General features: G+C 40.1%; 1 protein-coding gene across 1 annotated transcript in view; it reads right to left on the bottom strand.

The window, feature by feature from the left end:
- The window catches only part of RBFOX1 (RNA binding fox-1 homolog 1), a 2,532,432-nt gene that overhangs the window by 89,780 nt on the left and 2,422,918 nt on the right, over nucleotides 1–19,734 (bottom strand). Inside the window, 1 exon segment of the mRNA XM_032257864.1 lies at nucleotides 14,527–14,580. Within this exon segment, the coding sequence (XP_032113755.1) occupies nucleotides 14,527–14,580 (54 nt within the window).

The raw sequence follows: 19,734 nt of genomic DNA, 5'->3' as shown, positions 1-19,734 counted from the left end.
TTGACATCACTTGAGACTTTCTGGAAAAGTCACAAGAACAATACAAAGAGGAACAATTTGCTCCTTGATTATTTATTGTTTGAAAATTTTAATGACTTAAACTGTTCACTTACTCTCCTGCAGCCAAAATTCAGGCTAATAGTGGCATTGACGGAAAATATTTGACTAACTCAGCATGATAAACATAATACCAGTTTCCAAAGTGTTTTACAGAATACCTGAGAACCACTGGGCATTCTGCTCAACTTTAACTTGGATTATCACCTACTCTTAATGACCCTATAGGACAGACACTATTTTTACATCCATTGAATAGATGAGGATATTGAAGCCTAGAGGACACTTTGCTCTTGCCCAAGGTCACACAGATCTTGTGGAGCTGAATGCAAATCATACCAACCAGACTCCTGGACCTGTGATTCTAACAATCATCTTCTAAATCAAGTGTTGGCAAACCACAGACTTTGGGCCAAATCCACCCCCCCACCCCCACAATGCCCCACTTATTTTTATATGATCTGTGAGCTAGGAATGCTTTTGACAAAAATCACATAACATTTAACCAGTGAACACCGTTTGAAACTCAAGTTTCCGTATATAATAAGTAAATTTTCATGGGAAGACAGCTACATCTTTTCATTTTTATGTATGGCTGCCTTTCTGCTAAAATGACAGGGTTGTGTAATTGCACAGAGACCTTATGGCCTGCAGAGGCTACAGTGTTGACTGTTCAGCCCTTTACAGACAAAGTTTACTGATCAGTGTTCTAAGATCCCTTCACAGCTTGGAACAAGACTAACAGTCACCGTCAATCAGTGCACCATTAGCTCTTCCCCAGGGAGACGATACTAAGTATTTAGGAGGGTATCATTTGATCAATACTTGCCAAAAAAAATTTTACATGTTTTGAACAAAAATGAAACATTTTTTTAAGGACAGGCTTTAAAAAATACTTGCTCAAAATTTCTTTCCAATTCATTGTTTTTCAAAACAATAAAACACTTAGGCCAGGAACGGTGACTCTTGCTTGCAATCCCAGCACTTTGGGAGGCCAAGGCAGGTGGATCACTTGAGGCCAGGAGTTCAGGACCAGCCTGGCAAACATGGCCAAACCATGTCCTAACAAAAAATACAATAATTAGCAAGGAGTGGTGGTATACTCCTGTAACCCCAGCTAGTTGGGTGGCTGAGGCACAAGAATTGCTTGAACCCGGGAGCCAGAGGTTGCAATGAGCTGAGATTGTACAAATGCACTCCAGCCTGGGTGACAGGGACCCTCTTTCAAAAAGACAAAAAAAAATTATTTCAGAAAGTTGTTCCATAGAGTATTTAGCCACAACAATAACAATGGAAATAAGTTTTATGTTGCAAGCCGTTTGTCCTTCAAAGTTACGGGCGTCAATATATAGATAAGAGGTCTACTAGGGCCTTGCTTCCAAACTCTACTGTGCTCTGAGTCACCAAGGGACTCTTCTAAGTGCAGATTCTTATCTAGGAGGTCTGGGGTGGGGCCTGAGACTCTGCATTTTTAATAGGCTTGTAGGGGATGTGCTGACAGCAGGAAAATGCTATGGATGACATTGAAACCTCACATACAGCTAATACTGACAGTCCCCATGAAGGTGGCACTGGGTTTCAGGTACTGTACATGTCTTTTTTTTTTTTTTTTTTTTTTTTTCTTATCAAACTCAAGAGGAAATGAAACCTCTGGGAAGGAAACAAAAAAAATAAAACTGAACTATAAGTCAGTTTGGTCTGACTTGAAACCTCACTCTCTCTCAGAGCCACACCTGTTTATCAATGGTGATACTTGGTCCTGAGTTGATAAACACACAACCTTCAGCATGACAATGATCAATATCCACTACCCCCACTTCAATGAAGCAACATCTGAGAATTCTGAAGCTGCTGTCTGTCTAGAAACACCTAACTCTTCCAGGCTAAAGATGTTAGCTAGAACCTCCTGATCATGTTTCAGAATCTGCGATATGGATTTAAATCCAACCAAGGAAGGCTTTGGGCAGAATGTATCTTCTACAGATAAGAAAAATCCTACTTGCAAGATTGAAACAAGACATAGAGAAGGAAAAAGCAGAGAGGAGAAATAGTGAACGTTTGAAATTTGTATAGTGTCGTTGAAAAAGCATAGGCTTTGAAACTTTTAACTTTGTTTTGTGTCCTGATCTTGCTGACTGGCAGTGAGTTGACTTTGGTGAATCGCGGGACTTTTCTGAGCTTCAGTGTTTACATCTGTCAAGCGGGGACAAAAATGTGTGCTTTATTGGGTATTACTGTGAGGATTAGAACTGCTGCATGAAAATGTTTGGCAAAAAGTATTAAGTGAATAATCATGGAAATAGCTAATATTATTGGTTATCTAAGACCGTGAGGCTTGTATGATTTAGTGTGGTTTTGTTTTAAGAAAGGAATGGCAAATTTATAGCTGTTGGGCTATTTTGTTTGGCCACTGAACATAATGCTAAACATAATAGAGTTAATGGCAAATACTTCAGCATTGAAAATGAATTGCAAACACTTAAATTTGGGAGGTTTAACGTGATAAGGCAGGTTGAGCTTGTAGTGGGAAGTCAGGGATAGACCATGGGTGTCTGGGGTAGGATTCCTGTTCGGCACCGTGGGCAATGGTGAGAAGCCACTATTTGTGACAGAGACATAACTCCTTCAGTTTGGCACATTTCACTTACTTATCTCACAGCCAGTTGCTAAAAACGTTTTAGTTTGCAATCTCTTATGAGGAAAAAAGAAATTAGAAACTATCTTTCAACTTAGCAGTGAAGTTTACAAGTCTCTGCAAAGAACCTAGAAGGCCTTCTGTCCTCTCTTCTCATCTTCTTGGGAATAAGAACCTCTTCGATGCTGTTTCAGAGCCTCAACAGCTGTCTAGAGAGGCTTCTCTGTTGTCACTTCTTTTGTATTTCATGTACTATTACAGAATTCTTTTAGGAGGGACTCTAGTTGTGGAATGGAGGAGGAGATTCTTCATCTTGAATTGCCTTCATAAGCCTTCCCAGATTAGGTTTAAAATTTTGACCTCACTCTTGGTGAAAGTAGGAAATACACGTCACCTTTAAATCTCTCAAAGAGTGATTGGATAAAGTTGTTTAAATATGACTGCCACAACATACACACACATACTCTTACACACTCCCCCTTCCCCTGCTATGGCTAAAAACAAACATATTTCAGCTAGTGAAAATCATTTTAAAAAATGTAAGAGAACTAATACAGGGGATTTCAATCTTTACAATACCACATGCACATCAAACAAACACTAGAAACATCCCAATATGTTTTTTTCTTTTTTTTTTCCCCTCCTGAGGAAATATCAGTGATACTGGGGTGTTTGTGTTTTTAAATGATACTGGGTTTAATACAATAAGTGTGCATCAATTAACCTTTGCGTCAGATTTAAATGTATAACCCATTAACTAACTTAATCTCTCAACAAAATAACAGCCGTTGGCATTATTCTTTGAATAATCCTTGTTTAGTTTCCATAATGGTATACAGTTTAATGAAAAACTCATTAGAATGTAGCATACGGCATAATTAATTCTGGCTGATTCTTTTGGTGTAAATAGCTAATGCAGATGCAGAGTTCCATTTTCCACTGGCTTTATTAATTTTTCATAAACCAATATTTCGACTGTAATGGGTTATAACAGTTTCATGGAAGTTCCAGAAATGCATTAACTGTCATTGATGTAGTTACTCAAAGTAGGATTTTGCCATTTGTTAGCTGGTTCTTCAAAACTACATTTTCAAAAGACAGGACAGCTCTGTTTTATACTTAGAGAAAGAATACCTACATGTAATTAACACAAAAGGGTATTAAACACTCTTTGGCCAATTTATTTCTATTTACACACCAACTTAATTGATTGGGGGAGTAACAGTGAACAATAAATTTTGAAAAGAACAATAGAAGTGGGAAACAAAAGTCTTTTGAATTAAAGAGTTTATAATCTAATGATAATAAGTTAAAACATTAAAAAATCATGTCGCCTTAGGTTTGAAATCTTGAGTAATTTACTTTCTCAGAAGATTTAGACAAAACTGGGAAACAAGTTTCACCCAGTAGCCATTGTCTGGGGCACTAGATTAGTAATTAAGAATCCAATCTCCAGAGTTGCTGAGTAGTTGATAATCTGCTCCTATTTCATCCAGTACCACAGTGCTTAATGCACATATTAGTAATAAGAAGATTATTAATTATAAGACTGTTACTCATTGTAAGTATAGATACAAGTGCTAACTCACCAACAGGTGTTTTTGCTCATTTATTTTAACTGTTATTTTTAACACGGCTTTCAATGGCTGCCTGCCACTGAAAGGTACACTCCAGAATTCAGATTTCGTTATGTAAAATCTTGAGGTCTTTTGCAACCTTTCTCTAGAAGGTAGTCTCTGATGTTAACAGATCAATATTTCTCAGCCTTTGGAAAAAAAAAATTTAACTTGGCTCAGAAATTCCAATCAGTAGGTATCAGGTGAAGATCAACCATCTGCATTTTCTTTTTAAGGTTTCTCAATGGATTCTAAAGATAAAAGTTGAGAAATGCCTTGGGACTCTACCAGGCACGTCCATATTCACTCCTGCAATGATCTTGACCAAGTTTCTTGCCAGGTGAACTCTTCTTTACCCTTTAAGACTCAATTTAAACCACCCCTTTGACTCCTAACACAGAGTGCGGTGTTACCCCTCTGGCTCCAGCAGGTATCATTGTATACTATACTCATTGATAGTTTACTTGTTTTGCATTCTTCTACGACCTTGTTGACTGGTAGAAGGAAGGCTTGGGTTTGTTTTGCTACCTCGGCACCCAGCACAATGTCTAGTGCCTAATACTATAGATCCGCACTAAAAGATTAATTCCTGGAAGCAAGTGGTCTGTCTCTTTGGCGCTTCCCTGCTGAACATCAAATAAATGAGTACCATCGAGCTAAGGTCTTGGGTTCATGTAGCATATAACTGCTAAAATTATGCATTTAAAAAAAAAAACAAAAACTCTCTGGGGCTTAAACTGGAAGCATTATTACCTCTGAGCTCTTTTAAGCCAGGCTCCACAAAGTAGGGACAGTGTCTCTGTACAGTCTATAAACTAAGAATGGCTTTCACATTTTTACATGTTTGACAAATACAATTTTGTGACACATGAAAATGACATGAAATCTAAATTTCCATGTCCTTAGTTTTACTGGAACACGGTCATGCCCATTCACTTACATATTGACTATGGCTACTTTTGCATGACAGCGGCAGAACTGAGCACTTGTAGCAGGGATCGTAGAGATTACAAAGTTAAAAACACTGTCTGTCCCTGTACTGAGAGAAAGTTTGCAGACCCGTGCTCTAAGCCAACAAGCTGCACATTCGTTTCTTTTTCATATCTACATTTGGCTCTTTTTTTTTTTTTTTTTTTTTGCCTAGAGTCAAGCTAGTATCATGTTTCTTATGCTATCATGATCATCCTGGCTACCACCATCACTATGGCTGTTGCTATATATTCCAAGTTTACAATTTTGAGGTTTTTAACTGTTGTGCAGGGAAGGGTAGACTCTAGCAGGCCTGGGCTACCTCAAACCCTGCACATTTCCAAAAACAGCTTGACCTTATGATTGGCCTTTGGACGGCTCCTGGGAGATGAAATATCAGCCCTTAGAATAGTCTCTGCCTAGTAAGATTATTTTTTGGCCAGGCGTAGTGGCTCATACCTGTAATCACAGCACTTTGGAAGGCCGAGGTGGGAGGATTGCTTAAGGTCAGGAGTTTGAGACCAGCCTGGCCAACGTGATGAAACCCCATCCCTACTAAAAATGTAAAAATTAGCTGGGCATGGTAGTGGGCACCTGTACTCCCAGCTACTTAGGAGACAGAGGTTGCACTGAGACAAGATTACACCCCTGCACTCCAGCCTGGGTGACAGAGTGAGGCTCCATCTTCAAAACAAAAGTTGTTTTTGTATGCCTGAGGCCACAGACCACGCCATATGGGTTTGATCCAAATATTTATGGCAACCATTTATGGTGAATTCCTGTTTGTCACACTTCTACAGAGGGGGCTGAGGTTTGAGAGTTGGTCAGTCATGCGGGTGCAGCTTGCCTATGTGAGGAACCTCTAAATAAAACATTGGACATTAAGGCTCAGGTGAGCTTCACTGATAACACTATGCATGTGCTGTCACATGCCATTTCTGGAAAAATTAAGCACATCTATGTGACTCCACAGTGAGAGGACACCTGGAAGCTCTGGCTGGGTTTCTTCTAGACTTTCCGTCATGCGCTTTTCCTCTTTGCTAATTTTTCATCTGTGTCCTTTTGTTGTAATAAACTAACTGCAGTGTAACAGCCTTTTTGAACTCTGCGTGCCCTTCTAGTCAATCACGGAGCCTGAGAGTGGTCTTGGGGACTCCCAACACAGCTGTGAGGTATAAAATCAAAGTTTATGCTTTTCCCTGCTGAAGTCAAACAATCTAAATACAATGTTCCAAAGAGGAAACATGTACATAAAAGTCTTCAAATTCTTTGACTTCCATTGACGACTGCAGCTGTTCATACATTATTAGTGGTAGCAACCAGTGGGGCATGAGAGTTGTTCATATTCATGGGGTATTCCATGAATACGTGGAATCTTGAATAGCAGTATCAATGAGGACAGAATTTCTCATACCCAGCACTATCAACATTTTGGGCCAGATAACTCTTTGTGGTCAAGGAATATCTTGTGCATTGCAGGGTGTTTTGAAGCATCCTTGGCCTCCACCCACTAGAGGTCAGCAGTGAACAACCCTGCCGCCCCCAGCCCCTCAACCAATGTTTCTGGAAATTGGCACCTTCTCCTAACAGAAAGGTCACTCCCTGTTAAGAATCATTAATCCAGGATTTGAGTTAAAGAAAGCATTTGCGGGAGGCAACTTGTGGGTAAAAACAATGAGCTTTAGAATCACAAAGCATTTAGAATGGCTTTGGCCTCATTCCTTAACTTTCACGGTCAGCCCCCATTGGCATCTTAACTTCACTGGATCTAATTTACCTGTAAATAGAAGGTAACAACACTATTCCTGAAAACTTCTAACTTATGTACATATATGTAAAGGTCTCATCATGAAGTCTGGGATGTGGCAGACAATATTTAAATGCAATGTGTTTTCATTCATTATATTCTGTGGTACTTCCTCGTCTACGCCTACTGAGGATGCTGTATCAAAGTAGTGAAAAGATGTGGGCTTGAAAGTTAGAGAAAAAAGAGCTTTACATAATAAGTAGATTTTTTTCACATAGTACATCTGTGATTTGGCAAATGAGGTAAGCTTTCCTGGAAACCCTGATTTCATAATTTGATCATGAAAATAATGAGATCGCATTTTCATGAGGATTTGAGGGGAAACAAGGTGTTGAGCATAATGCCTACATGGAGTAAGTGCCTGAAAGTGGCTTGCTGTTGTTGATGGTTTGAGTTTCTCACTATGTGGACAATGGTAACTTCAAACTTGCCCGGTGAAATTTATCCGGAGCCAGATATCCAAGCCTTATTCTCCTCCCATAGCCTGGATGTGAGGCTTCTTGAACAAGGACCAATTTGACACCCCCCGCTTTTGGGGGGGAGCAGTTCTCCCACACAAGAGAGAGAGAACCAGTTGATTTCAAAAATGCAGGTTTTAGCACATAAGCAAGTACTGATCTTATTTGAAGATCAGAAAACCCCACAGGCTTCATCAAAGTTGAGCCGCATTCCCTCGGTGGGATCTAGAAGGACGCAGATAAAACTTAAGGCCAAATGTGGGCAGGGTTGGAATAAAATCTGTTAAGATAGAGGGTGAGGAGAGGAGGAAAGCAAAGTGAACTGCACCCAAAAAGGGAGGCAAAAGTAAACAGATGTACAAGATAAACTCTTTGAAGTGGAACATTTCCAGGCTGAAAATCCTTTGCTTGCGGATTTAAATCTGAACTCTCCTGCTCCAGCTCACTGAAGTGCACTGCATTTGAATTTGGCAGATGTGAAAACTATACACAACATCCCAGAGCCAAAGGTCATTGGTTCATGAGGAACTGCTCCTTATGGCCACTGCTTTGAGTATAGGTAGTCCTCTGGTCAGGTATGGAGAAATGTTGGAGCCAAGAGGGGCACCTGAATATTGGCTGCTTTGAAGGGCTTGGATGGTAACTGTTACCTTGTCAACCCACTGTGTGCTCTTTCATACCAAACGGCATGCTTTGTACCCAAGATTTTGTAACCAGATCACCCTAAGTCCAGCACCAATCTAAATAAAATAGAGCAAACTTGTGTCCAGGAGCACAGTGGTCAGAGGTGGGGATCCAGACAACCTTACTTTCCTCAGATGCGATTGTATCCAAGTTGTAGGAAGGGAATTGAAAAAGAGGTACATCTGGCCAGGCACGGTGGCTCACGCCTGTAATCCCAGCACTTTGGGAGGCCGAGATGGGCGGATCACTAGGTCAAGAGATCAAGACCATCCTGGCCAACATAGTGAAATCCCATCTCTACTAAAAATACAAAAAAATTAGCTGGGCGTGGTGGCGCATGCCTGTAGTCCCAGCTACTCAGGAGGCTGAGGCAGGTGAATTGATTGAACGCGGGAGGCGGAGGTTGCAGTGAGCCGAGACTGCACCACTGCACTCCAGCCTGGCGCCTGTCGACAGAACAAGACTCTGTCTCAAAAAAAAAAAAAAGAAAGAAAAAGAGGTACATCTAAAAGTGTGACTAAGTCATTCTCTCTTAACTGTAATAGACTCTTGGTGATGGAAGTGGGAGGAAAAATGTGAGGGAGACTTCATGGACGTTTTTTTGATCCAATTGAGATGAATCATGGTTCACCCCAGCCCATAGAAAACCAGTACCTTCGTATGGGTGTAATCCAAGGTCAAATACAGTTGCCCCTTTGAGATAAGCAATCAAAGAGTGCTGTAGCCACCGTCTTTACTTTTAAACTTCATACTGAGATCTAAATCCATTCTACCATCACCTAGCCCAGCATCAAGTCATATGATCGGTAACTAGGTCCTTCCCGACATGGATATGATCCATCCAGGTGACTTTGGTGATCACATGAATATCTTCTATTTTACAGTCTGTGAAGTTCTCTGATGCTCTTTGTCTTATCTGATCCTCCCTGTAACTCCAGAGTGAGCTTGGTTCAAGACCTGACCACCTTTCAAATGTGACTTTGCAGTCAGACATGCCCCGTTTTTACTTCCTGTCATTTTCTTTTCGGTCTCAACACCAGAAATTGTTCTTTTCAGGAGTATCCATTCAGAATGCTTTATTTCCCCCCAAATTCCACTAATAATAAGTATCCCTGGGGGTAGTTTGTATTATCACCTTCGAGGTTTTCAAGTTGATTTACTCTGCATCTCCTTATTTTTACTTTAATTGTATGTTGCTCATTTTTGGTACCTAAGTCTGTCTTAGATCTGCATCTTGTTAGAAGATCTTTGCCTTTCCGTATTGATCATGTCTCATGGAGTAATTTAACTCTATTCCAATTTCCCTTTGCTGGCGGGGTGCTTTCCCTCTGTGGAAGTGAGTTATGTGTGTTCAAGTGGTGCATCTTATGAATCTTGTTAAGCTTTGCTGCCTTATAGCCCTACTGATGGAATATTTAATCACAGAAATGAGTTGGCAGATATGATATACAATGTGGGTGAGCTTTGCAGTGTGTATCTTACTGGCAATTGAGAAACAGATAAATTTACATTTGTCAGCACCATGCTGACAACCCTGTATAACCTTCTGTTATTTATTTTGATTTTGCTTTACTTATTTATGAAGATTAAAGGTGCTTTAAATCAACAGTTTCATTGGCTAGATAATGTGATTATCTCTAAAAGATACTACTTTTTAAATATACATATATATACATATATATATATATATATATATATATATATATTTTATTGGAAGACAAGGGAAATTATCAAAATGTAAGAATCCCTTCTGAGGCCTCTTCTTCCAGACTCTTAGAAACACTAGCTTTAAATTACATTAAATAACATGAGGCCTGCTACTAGTATGAATAATCTCAGAGAGTCTACTTCTCCTTACTGACTTCAATTTTACTTGAACTCTAAAGTAGAAGGGCTATAGACAGGCACTGGCCAAAGGCTTCATGACTCACCTGGACTTGTGTGTGGTGACTTAAAATTACTTGTCTTCAATAAGCGTCAAGGACTGTGGAGATGATTAGACTTAGGAGAAATTATCAGTGCTATTGTAGCTTTAAAGAAAACCACCCATCTCTGCTGGGAGAAGGTTTACTTAATATATGGCATGGGATGTGCTGATATATGTGTATCTGCTCTGAAGACTGGTATGGAAAAACATTTAAAAGGCTTTTCATAAGTATGACTTGATGAGAATTCAGAAAAAAAAATGTTTTATAAGAGCTTTCTCAATGCTTCCTCTGGAATGCATGTGTGAGGGAAAAGGAGTGTCACAATTTATCAAAGCAAATAGCAATTAAAGGTCCTCACTAAGAAGTGCAATGGCTCTTCCTGCCCCCGCCCTGAGTTTGCAGTAAAAACATACTCAGGGCATCAAAAGGTTATATACAAAAATCACTAACTTGTCTCCTTTTTTTTTTTTTTTGAGACAGACTTTTGCTCTTGTCACCCAGGCTGGGCTGCAATTGACCGATCTCTACTCACTGCAACCTCCGCCTCCCCACTCCTGGGATCAAGTGATTCCCGTGCCTCAGCCTCTGCAGTAGCTGGGATTACAGGTGCGTACCACCATGCCCGGCTAATTCTTTTAGTAGAAATGGGGTTTCAACATGTTGGCCAGGCTGATCTCAAACTCCTGAGACCACCCACTCAGCCTCCCAAAGTGCTGGGATTACAGGCATGAGCCACTGTGCCTGGCCAATAACTTGCCATTTTATAATTGAGAAAATGAATAGTAAGGAAAAGTCTACTAAATTAGGAAAATTACCTTTAGAAGAGATAGAAAATATTGATTTTAATTTAAAAAAACAGGTGAACTTTTCATGCCCCATTCTGGGAGACAATTGGAGACTGGGTTGTTAATTCTGCATAAGCTTCATTATGTATCATAATGATACTATGGGGATATTATGAAATATGCCATTAACACACAACCTTATCTAGAGAAAGGACTAGTAAGTCCTACTTTCTATCTTAAGCAGATACAGAGCCAGCCAACTAAAAAATACAAAGCAAATCAATGACAAGGTCTTCATTTCAGCTTTGAGGCATACTCAGAATTGCCAGATAAATTCAGACTATTTTTATAGCTGGGGAAATTCAAAATGCCCCATAAATTCTTAGCCATGGAAATGTAGATGCATGACAGTAATAATTATACCTGCATATGGAAATGAAAGCACTCTGCACCTATTGCTATGCATAGGTCTTATTCCATAGATGCAGGTGCCTGAAGCTTCGGATTTAAGCCAGCTACGTTTGGTGTTTGCAGGTCTTCAACTATGTCATCGGAATTGCTCTGCAGAGTTAAAACTGCTGCAACATTTCCCCACATTTCTGAGTATGATGAGCTCCATGTACATACAACATGTGGATTTTCCGGAGAATCCAGACAGTGGCAGCATGAAACACAAATACTCAGATTTCTGAGGTAAGACTTGTGAATATGGTTGTGGTGGTGGCAGCTGGAGCAATACAGAAGGAGTATGTTACCTCTATACCTTCATTTCACTGGTTTGCACACAGCAGTAGCACGACCATAGGAGACAGTCAATAAGAATCATGACCTTTAATATTTAGTAAAACAATAAACAGGTTGGGTGCATCACCTGAGGTCAGGAGTTCCAGACCAGCTTGGCCAATATGGTGAAACCCTGTCTATAGTAAAAAATACAAAAATTAGCCAGGCATGGTGGTGGGTGCCTGTAATCCCAGCTACTGCAGAGGCTGAGGCACGAGAATCACTTGATCCCAGGAGTGGGGAGGCGGAGGTTGCAGTGAGCTAAGATCACGCCACTGCACTCCAGCCTGGGTGACAGGGCAAGACTCTGTCTTAAAAAAAAAAAAAAAAAAAAAAAAAAAGTATTAGCTGGTTGTAAATAACACAAGTTCTGAGATGATCAGAGCCTGATTTCAAAATCTGGCCTGCTCCTGACCAGCTGTGAAATCTAATATCAGTAATTCCAACTTTTCGTATTATGGTTTCCTCATCTGGAAAATCGCCATGCGGGTGAAATACGTTAAACTTATGTACAGTGCTTAGAACAGTGCCTGGCCCACAGAAAGTATCCAGTAAATATCAACTTACAGCTTTTTCTCTTCTTCTGACCTAATGATCGAACCTCTGAAGCTGGGCCCTAGGCTAATCTGAATAGCTGCTCTAGTGTTCTAGAAGTCATGCAGATTAATTTATTCTTATATGCATAAATCAGTTTGAGCTGTTTCTCCTGTCATAATGTCCTCTTAAAGACCCACAGATATGTTTGTGGCTTTGAAAGCGTAAGTTAAAGGAGATATTTGGCCTTTTCTGGCTTAATAGACCCAAGGGTGACTGACAACTCCATTCCATAGGACCAGAAACATTTTAATATGCATTTCTCCCTCTCCACCACAGTGCACACATCCATACCCTTCCTCCCCACAAGGAAACTTCTGGCTTCTTGTTCTTGAATCTACAATTTTAGGCTGAAAATATGCACCCAGATATGTGCACGTAGTCAGAGAAACTGACATTTCTTTAGTCTAACTGCTCTATTCATGGGGCAGTGCCTGCTGCAGAGACACGGAAGCCGCAGCCTGACTTTTCAACCATTTGGGGGATTTGATTTCCTTGCAGCTTTGCACAAATACGTATCTCAGCAATACCTGCCAAGTTCTGTGTGTCCCCTGAATAGGCTGCCATGCCCCTGAGCCCAGAAATTAACACCCCCTAAATGAACACACTGAGAACTAATGGACTAGTACTCTCATGAAGAAAAGAATCTCTTCGTCTCACAGTATACTCTGAATTCAGTAGAATCAGCTCTCCACTAACTTTCCCTTCCTGCCAAAGAGATTAACATACTCACTTGTATTTACTAAATGTTTACACAATGCTGGCTACATACAACTCTTCCTATATCAACCCATTTAATTCTAATAAACACCTACACATTTGTTACCATCATCTCCATTTAACAGATGAGGAAACTGAGGCACAGAGAGGTTAAGTAACTTGCCCAGAGTCACACTGCTGGTGAGTAGGGGAGGCAGAATTTGATCCTGGGCTGTGTGGGCATGTATTCCGTGTTCCTCACTCAGCCAGAGGTGTCTTCTCAGGAGGTGGGATTCCTAATATGATCATGGAAAGCCTGACAGCTAAGTCTCTTTCCCTCTAAGAGTGAACACAGCTATTCTGCAGTGTTAGAATCCCGGGACTTAGCCCAGGCTCCTGGAAAAACTCACACATGAAGAACAACTGCAAACATTGTCTACATAAAATCAAGAAATTGGTTATCCTGTTAAGCTTTTCCAGATTTACCACATTCTTTTTAACTTAAATTTTATCAGACTGGTTGTTCTACCACAGCAGCTAAGTCTTCTATGTTCCCTTCTCATCTATGAGGGTCAGTGTTTAGGATCAGGAAAATGATGAAAGCTAGGCAGCCCAGGGAGAAACCAAGCAAGGGGTTTCACTTACCGTCAAGAGGTTACTGAGTGAGTGGCTCTAGATCAACGGATTATATATCTTTCCTTATTAAAAAGCCAGAGCCACATCAAAGACTTCTTTTTAATATCCACGTGGCAGATCTACTACTAAGGTCCTAGGTATTCAATGCAGCCTTGTTCATGAGCAAGGGGACATACAGGCAGTAGTGTGGGCCCAAGCCCAGGACGGCGAGACATGAAATCTCAGCCACTACTGCTTCTGGGTTATGCTCTCCCAAAATTTCTAAGAGAATGGGTTTCCCAGTTGAGAGGTAGCTAGCGCTTAGGCAGGGAAGAGGTGAGGAGAGACATATTCTGGAAGGCAAAGTAGAGAGAAATGGAATTGCTAAGGGAGACTGATTAATGAACGAAGACGGACAACTTACTATTTAGGTATCTAAATAGGCTTTCCCTTGGCAATTCCAAATCACTCCCGTATTACTGGAATAATTAAGCCAACTCAATTCTCTGCTTTGCCAGGAAAAAGAAAGTGCAACCCCAAATGGAAATGTATGGCTAAAACACACATTCAGGCACATTGAAATACAGTGAGCATCCGCAGCTCTCCATTTGTTCAATACACTATTGAACAAAGTCACAATGCTTTTTTAGGGCAAAATCAATGCGAATTGTCCTAAGGAGCAGTGGCTCCATGCTGACCCCCAACCATGAAACTTACACAATTCCCTTGTAATTTTTAAACTGTTTTAAGCACTCTTGATTTTGCCCAAAGAAATCATTCAAAACTTGTTAGGAATTCACTTGCTTCAGGTTATTTTACAAAACCCATTCTTTCTTGGCAGGCAAAGCACATTTAGAACACGCCAATAAGACTTCGTGCAAAGAGAAAGTCTTTACCTGCATAGAATTCGGGACTGTAGACTGCACCCACAACTGGATTCAATTTCCAGCCTTAAAGCAAATAGACAAAAACATTATCACATTCGATTGAACAACTTACATAATTGCAAATGAATCACAAATCAAATGGGGTAAAGTATCTTATGTTGTATTTTAAAATGTAAAGGAGATGTCATTTGGGCATGCATAAAACTATTTAAAAACCATACGATGAAAATAGATTCATAATATTTAGAAACCATAAGTAAGAAAATAGATTAATGCCCTTCCTTCATTTTCTGCCAGTGCAAGTTAATGGGATGGAAACCACTGACCAGTCACAAGTGAACACTTTGAAAATGACATGGTAAGTAATTTTCTACTATATCAATATTTTTTAGCACTGTAATTTCAATTTTTTGTCTTATTTCATATATCACTCCTAGATAATCCATCACAGCCTTTTGCATTAAGTTCACAAAAATAAGAAAGCTTGCATAAACAAAATTCTTGGCAGCAACAGACTCTAACAATTGTCATTCCTAATTATTAGCTCCTAGATACTAGAGAATTCCAAAGTGCTTTGTGAATACCAAAGAAAATGATATTTTATCCCCTAGAGATTTACTGTGGAATATATTTTAATACATTCAGGAACTGTAAAAAATTCTTAATGCATGATATCTAAGGTAACTTTCAAATAACCTGTATGTATGATTAATGGAATTCTGTAATTTCCCAAATGTTGTGGATGGAGAGTTTCCTATAAATGAATCTGGACCCTTTAGAAATCTTAACTCAAAAAAGAGCATGCAAGAATATTCACATATTGGAAAGCATATTACATATACATTGGGCATGATTAGGAAACAGTTTCCAGAGAATGATCACGTTTTAGGGTTTTGTGATTGTTTCCTGCTTTTGCTGATTAAGTCTTTATAAAAACACCTATGTAGACCAGATGTGGTGGCTCACTCCTATAATACCAACACTTTGGGAGGCTGAGGCAGGCGAATCATGAGGTCAGGAGTTCAAGACTAGCCTGGCCAACCTAATGAAACCCCATCTCTACTAAAAATACAAAAAATTAGCTGGGTGTGGTGGCAGGCACCTGTAATCCCAGCTACTTGGGAGGCTGAGGCAGGAGAATTACTGGAACCCAGGAAGCGGAGGTTGCAGTGAACCAAGATAGCGCCATTGCACTCTAGCCTGGATGATAGTGAGAGACTCCATCTCAAAACAAAACCAAAATATAAAAACATTCAAGCATGCCGGGTTCAATGGATCATGCCTGTAATCTCACCACTTTGAGAGGCCAAGGCAGGCAGATTACTTGAGGCTAGGAGTTCAAGACCAGCCTGGCCAACATGGCAAAACCTTGTCTCTACTAAAAATACAAAGTAGTACCAACTATTCCAGAGGATAAGGCATGGGAATCACTTGAACCTGGGAGCCAGAGGTTGCAATGAACTGAGACCACGCCACTGTACTCCAGCCTGGATGACAGAGACTGTCTCCCCACCAACCCCCAAAGAAAACAACCTACACAATCCTTGAAAGACAGGAAAGTAAGGTGTGTACTCTTTTTCTGAGTCCTTGAGCAGAGGGTCAAATACCAAAGATCCTTTAAAAAATGTTTCTGAGAAAAGGCAATGATAAAGGTTTGAATGTGAATGAGGTTTTTTTTTTTTATTATTGTACTTTAAGTTCTGGGGTACATGTGCAGATCTTGCAGGATTGTTGCATAGGTACACAAATGCCACGGTGGTTTGCTGTCTCCATCCCCTGGTTACCTACATCAGGCATTTCTCCCAGCGTTATCCCTCCCAAACTTTTTCTGAGGTTTGCTAAGAAGGGAGAGGTGTGACTTTCTGCCTGGTCTAAGAAATAGCCCAGAGGTGTTCCTAGTGTCTATTGAGGAAAACAGAGGCTCGGTAACTCAATAGACAGGCCGGTATGTCTACTGAAATCGAGAACTTTCTAAAACTTGAGAAGAATGTTTTCTAAGAACTTTCAATTCCAACTTGAATAAGCTGGGTGGTTTACAGCCCACGGGATGATCTTAGAGTAGGGTTTTTCAACGTGTTACACTTCAATTATCTGGGAGGCATATTTAATTTCTGGGCCCCATTTTTAGACAGAAAGAAACATAAAATTCTGAGACCTACTGCCCTAGCAGTTTCTGCAGTTTCATATGGACACTCTCCTCTCTTGGATTAATCACGTCTTGCCTTATAAAAATTTCTATACTGATGTAAAAATAAATATTAGTTCAGACATTTCAGAGTGTGTTTTGAGTATCGCAAAAGACTTCAATTTGACCAACTGAAATTCCACCGCTTCCTTAAAAAAAAAAAAAAAAGTCCAATTCCTGAGGATATGGGAATTAATGTCTACATTTCAACTTGGAGTTTAGGAAAAGCTATAGAAAACTAGTCAAAAATTAAGTTGCAGACATATTTAATGTTCTGTCTTTCTAGTTTTTCACAAACACCTAGAATTTGTGAAGTCAATCTATGTGAAGGCATATTAAATGAACAATTATTAAGTGATCACTCCTCTTCATCTTCCCACCGTTCCCATCTCATACTCTACTGATGTTCCTACCTCTTATTGGTAGTGGAGATGGTGTCTTTTCCATACCCTTCATCTCAGGTTTTGTTTCTTGAATATCCTTACTACCTTAAATACTTTGTTTTGCATATAAGACTTCCTTTTCCTTTTCACTGAAGGTATACTTATCAATGAATTTTGGTGTAACTCAAAGATTTTATTTTTGCCAATGGCCTCTCATTTTCTACAAACAAAGCAAAAAAGGCCAGATCTCTCAGAGGCATTTGAGGCTGCCTAGAAATCATGTTTATCTCATCGGCGTACCTACCTCTCCATCTATTCCTCACCTATCTATAAACTTACCCATCATCTGTCTATTCACCTGTAATCTGCTGTTTATTTCCATCTTTCCGTAAATTATGAGTTTGCCAAGTCTAACCACGGCAATATCTGTCTTCATATAAAAATAATAGAAAATAAATGATACTCTCCCTCCTCAGGAGATCTGTGCTATCTCATGTTCGCAAGTACCAATTGTGAGAAAGGTACTGATAAAGTCTCTTTTACAAGAAACCAACTGGGAATCTGCGTGCTGCAAAATGAAATGCCTCGGGTCATCATGGGAACATTAGCGCAGGTGTCAGCCTTCTTCCCATCCTTGATCCCTTCTCTTAAACAAGGCTACCCAACTCCCACTGTAGGAAATCAAAGGCCTTTCTGAACTCTTTGACAGGCATGAAAATCCAACTTCCGGTTTCCCTCTTCTCCCTCTACTCATAAAACCTGTTACTCAGCAAGTCCTTCCCCCTTCAAATGGCATCCCCATCCACTTGGCTGCGCAAAATGAAACGCTTCATCAATACTTCCTTGATTCTTCTCTTACCCTGGTACCCCATGTGCAATCCATTAGAAAGTCCTGCTGGTGAAAACTTGAAAAGTTCTTCTCTCCTTCTCCATTGTCACCACTGCAGACCAAGGCATTCCCGTATCTGCCTGGACAGGTCCAACAGCAAAAAATGCCCTGACTCTTACCATCTCCTCTTCCACCCTCCCCTGTCCATTCTGGTCATGGTGACCAAAGCAATTTTTAAAAAGAATATCAGCTTTGTCATCCTTGTGCTTGGAATGCAATAGCTCCTCCCGAACTTAAGCACAAAGGTCTTGCCTTAGTCAGTAAGCACAACCTAACCATTGACTAAACTGTTCGGTGCCCCTTTGGTACCAAGTCCATTTATTTCCCTGTTCCCTTCTCTCCCAGCTACAGTGACACTGGCCATTTTCACCTTTATAACCCCACCACGCCAAGATCACTGTATAACAAAGTCTCTTTGTACCCACTTCTCCCTCTGCTTGGAGAACTCCCTCTAGCTCTTCACAAAGTCGACGTGATGTTATTTAGGTCTCTGGAGTCTTTTCAGAACATGACACTTATTAATGTCACTTTCCCACCGCCTCTTAGAGTTACTCTTTGATTCCACGATTCCATTCCCAGTTTTATTTTCTGCACTACCATTAATGCTTTGTGGATTTAGATACTTTCTTTCTTTGCTTGCTAATGATTGTCTTTTATAACCATTCTCCCTCATTTAAATTAACAGTAAAGCAGGCGAGACTGCTGTCCAACATGAATCTCCAGCATCTAAAATGATGTTGGGTGAAATAAGCATTCCATAAATATTTGCTTGTTTTTTCTCTAAAGAAACTAAAGGAATATAGAGTTTTTTTTTTTTTTTACTAAGGAACTAATTTTATTTTGGCTATGATTATGTCTCCTTCCAATCTCCAAGGACCTGCTTAAATCTATAGGCTATATATTAAATAAGAATCCTCTTAGAGATGACTGTCATCCCAGTTGCTTAGTTGAAATCTACTTTCTTTATGGAGGCATTTATTGCTGTAAACTTTCGGATTATCACTGCTTTTGTTGTATCCCACAGACTCTGGTATGCCCTGTTTCCATTTTCATTTAGATCAACAATTTTTTTTAATTGCATCTTAGGTTTTGGGGTAGATGTGAAGAACATATAAGATTGTTGCATAGGTACACACATGGCAGTGTGGTTTGCTGCCTTCCTCCCCATCATCTATATCTGGCATTCCTCCCCATGTTATCCTTCCCCAACTCCCCACTCTGTGCCCTGTTCCTCACCTAGCTCCCCCCCCCACAGACCCCGCTGTGTGAGGCTCCCCTCTGTGTCCATGTGTTCTCATTATTCAACACCCCCCTATGACTGAGAACGTGCAGTGTTTGATTTTCTGTCCTTGTGTCAGTTTGCTGAGAAGGATGGTTTCCAGGTTCATCCATGTCCCTACAAAGGACACGAACTCATCATTTTTTATGTCTGTATAGTATTCCATGATGTATATGTGCCACATTTTCCCTGTTCAATCTATCATCGATGGGTACGTGGGTTGGTTCCAAGTCTTTGCTACTAAAAACAGTACTGCAACGAACATTTGTATGCATGTGTCCTTACAATAGAACGATTTACAATCCTTTGGATATATACCCAATAATGGGATTGCTGGGTTAAATGGAATTTCTATTTCTAGATCCTTGAGGAATCACCACACTGTCTTCCACAATGCTTGAACTAATTTACACTCCCACCAAGAGTATAAACGTGTTCCTATCGCTCCACATCCTCTCCAGCATCTGCTATCTCCAGATTT

The sequence above is a fragment of the Sapajus apella genome, unplaced genomic scaffold (genome assembly GCF_009761245.1).
Source record: "Sapajus apella isolate SASKATOON/1434 unplaced genomic scaffold, GSC_monkey_1.0 scaffold99, whole genome shotgun sequence".
Lineage (NCBI taxonomy): Eukaryota > Metazoa > Chordata > Mammalia > Primates > Cebidae > Sapajus > Sapajus apella.
The sequence above is the reverse complement of the archived record's forward strand: the minus strand, read 5'-3'. Positions and strand labels throughout refer to the sequence as shown.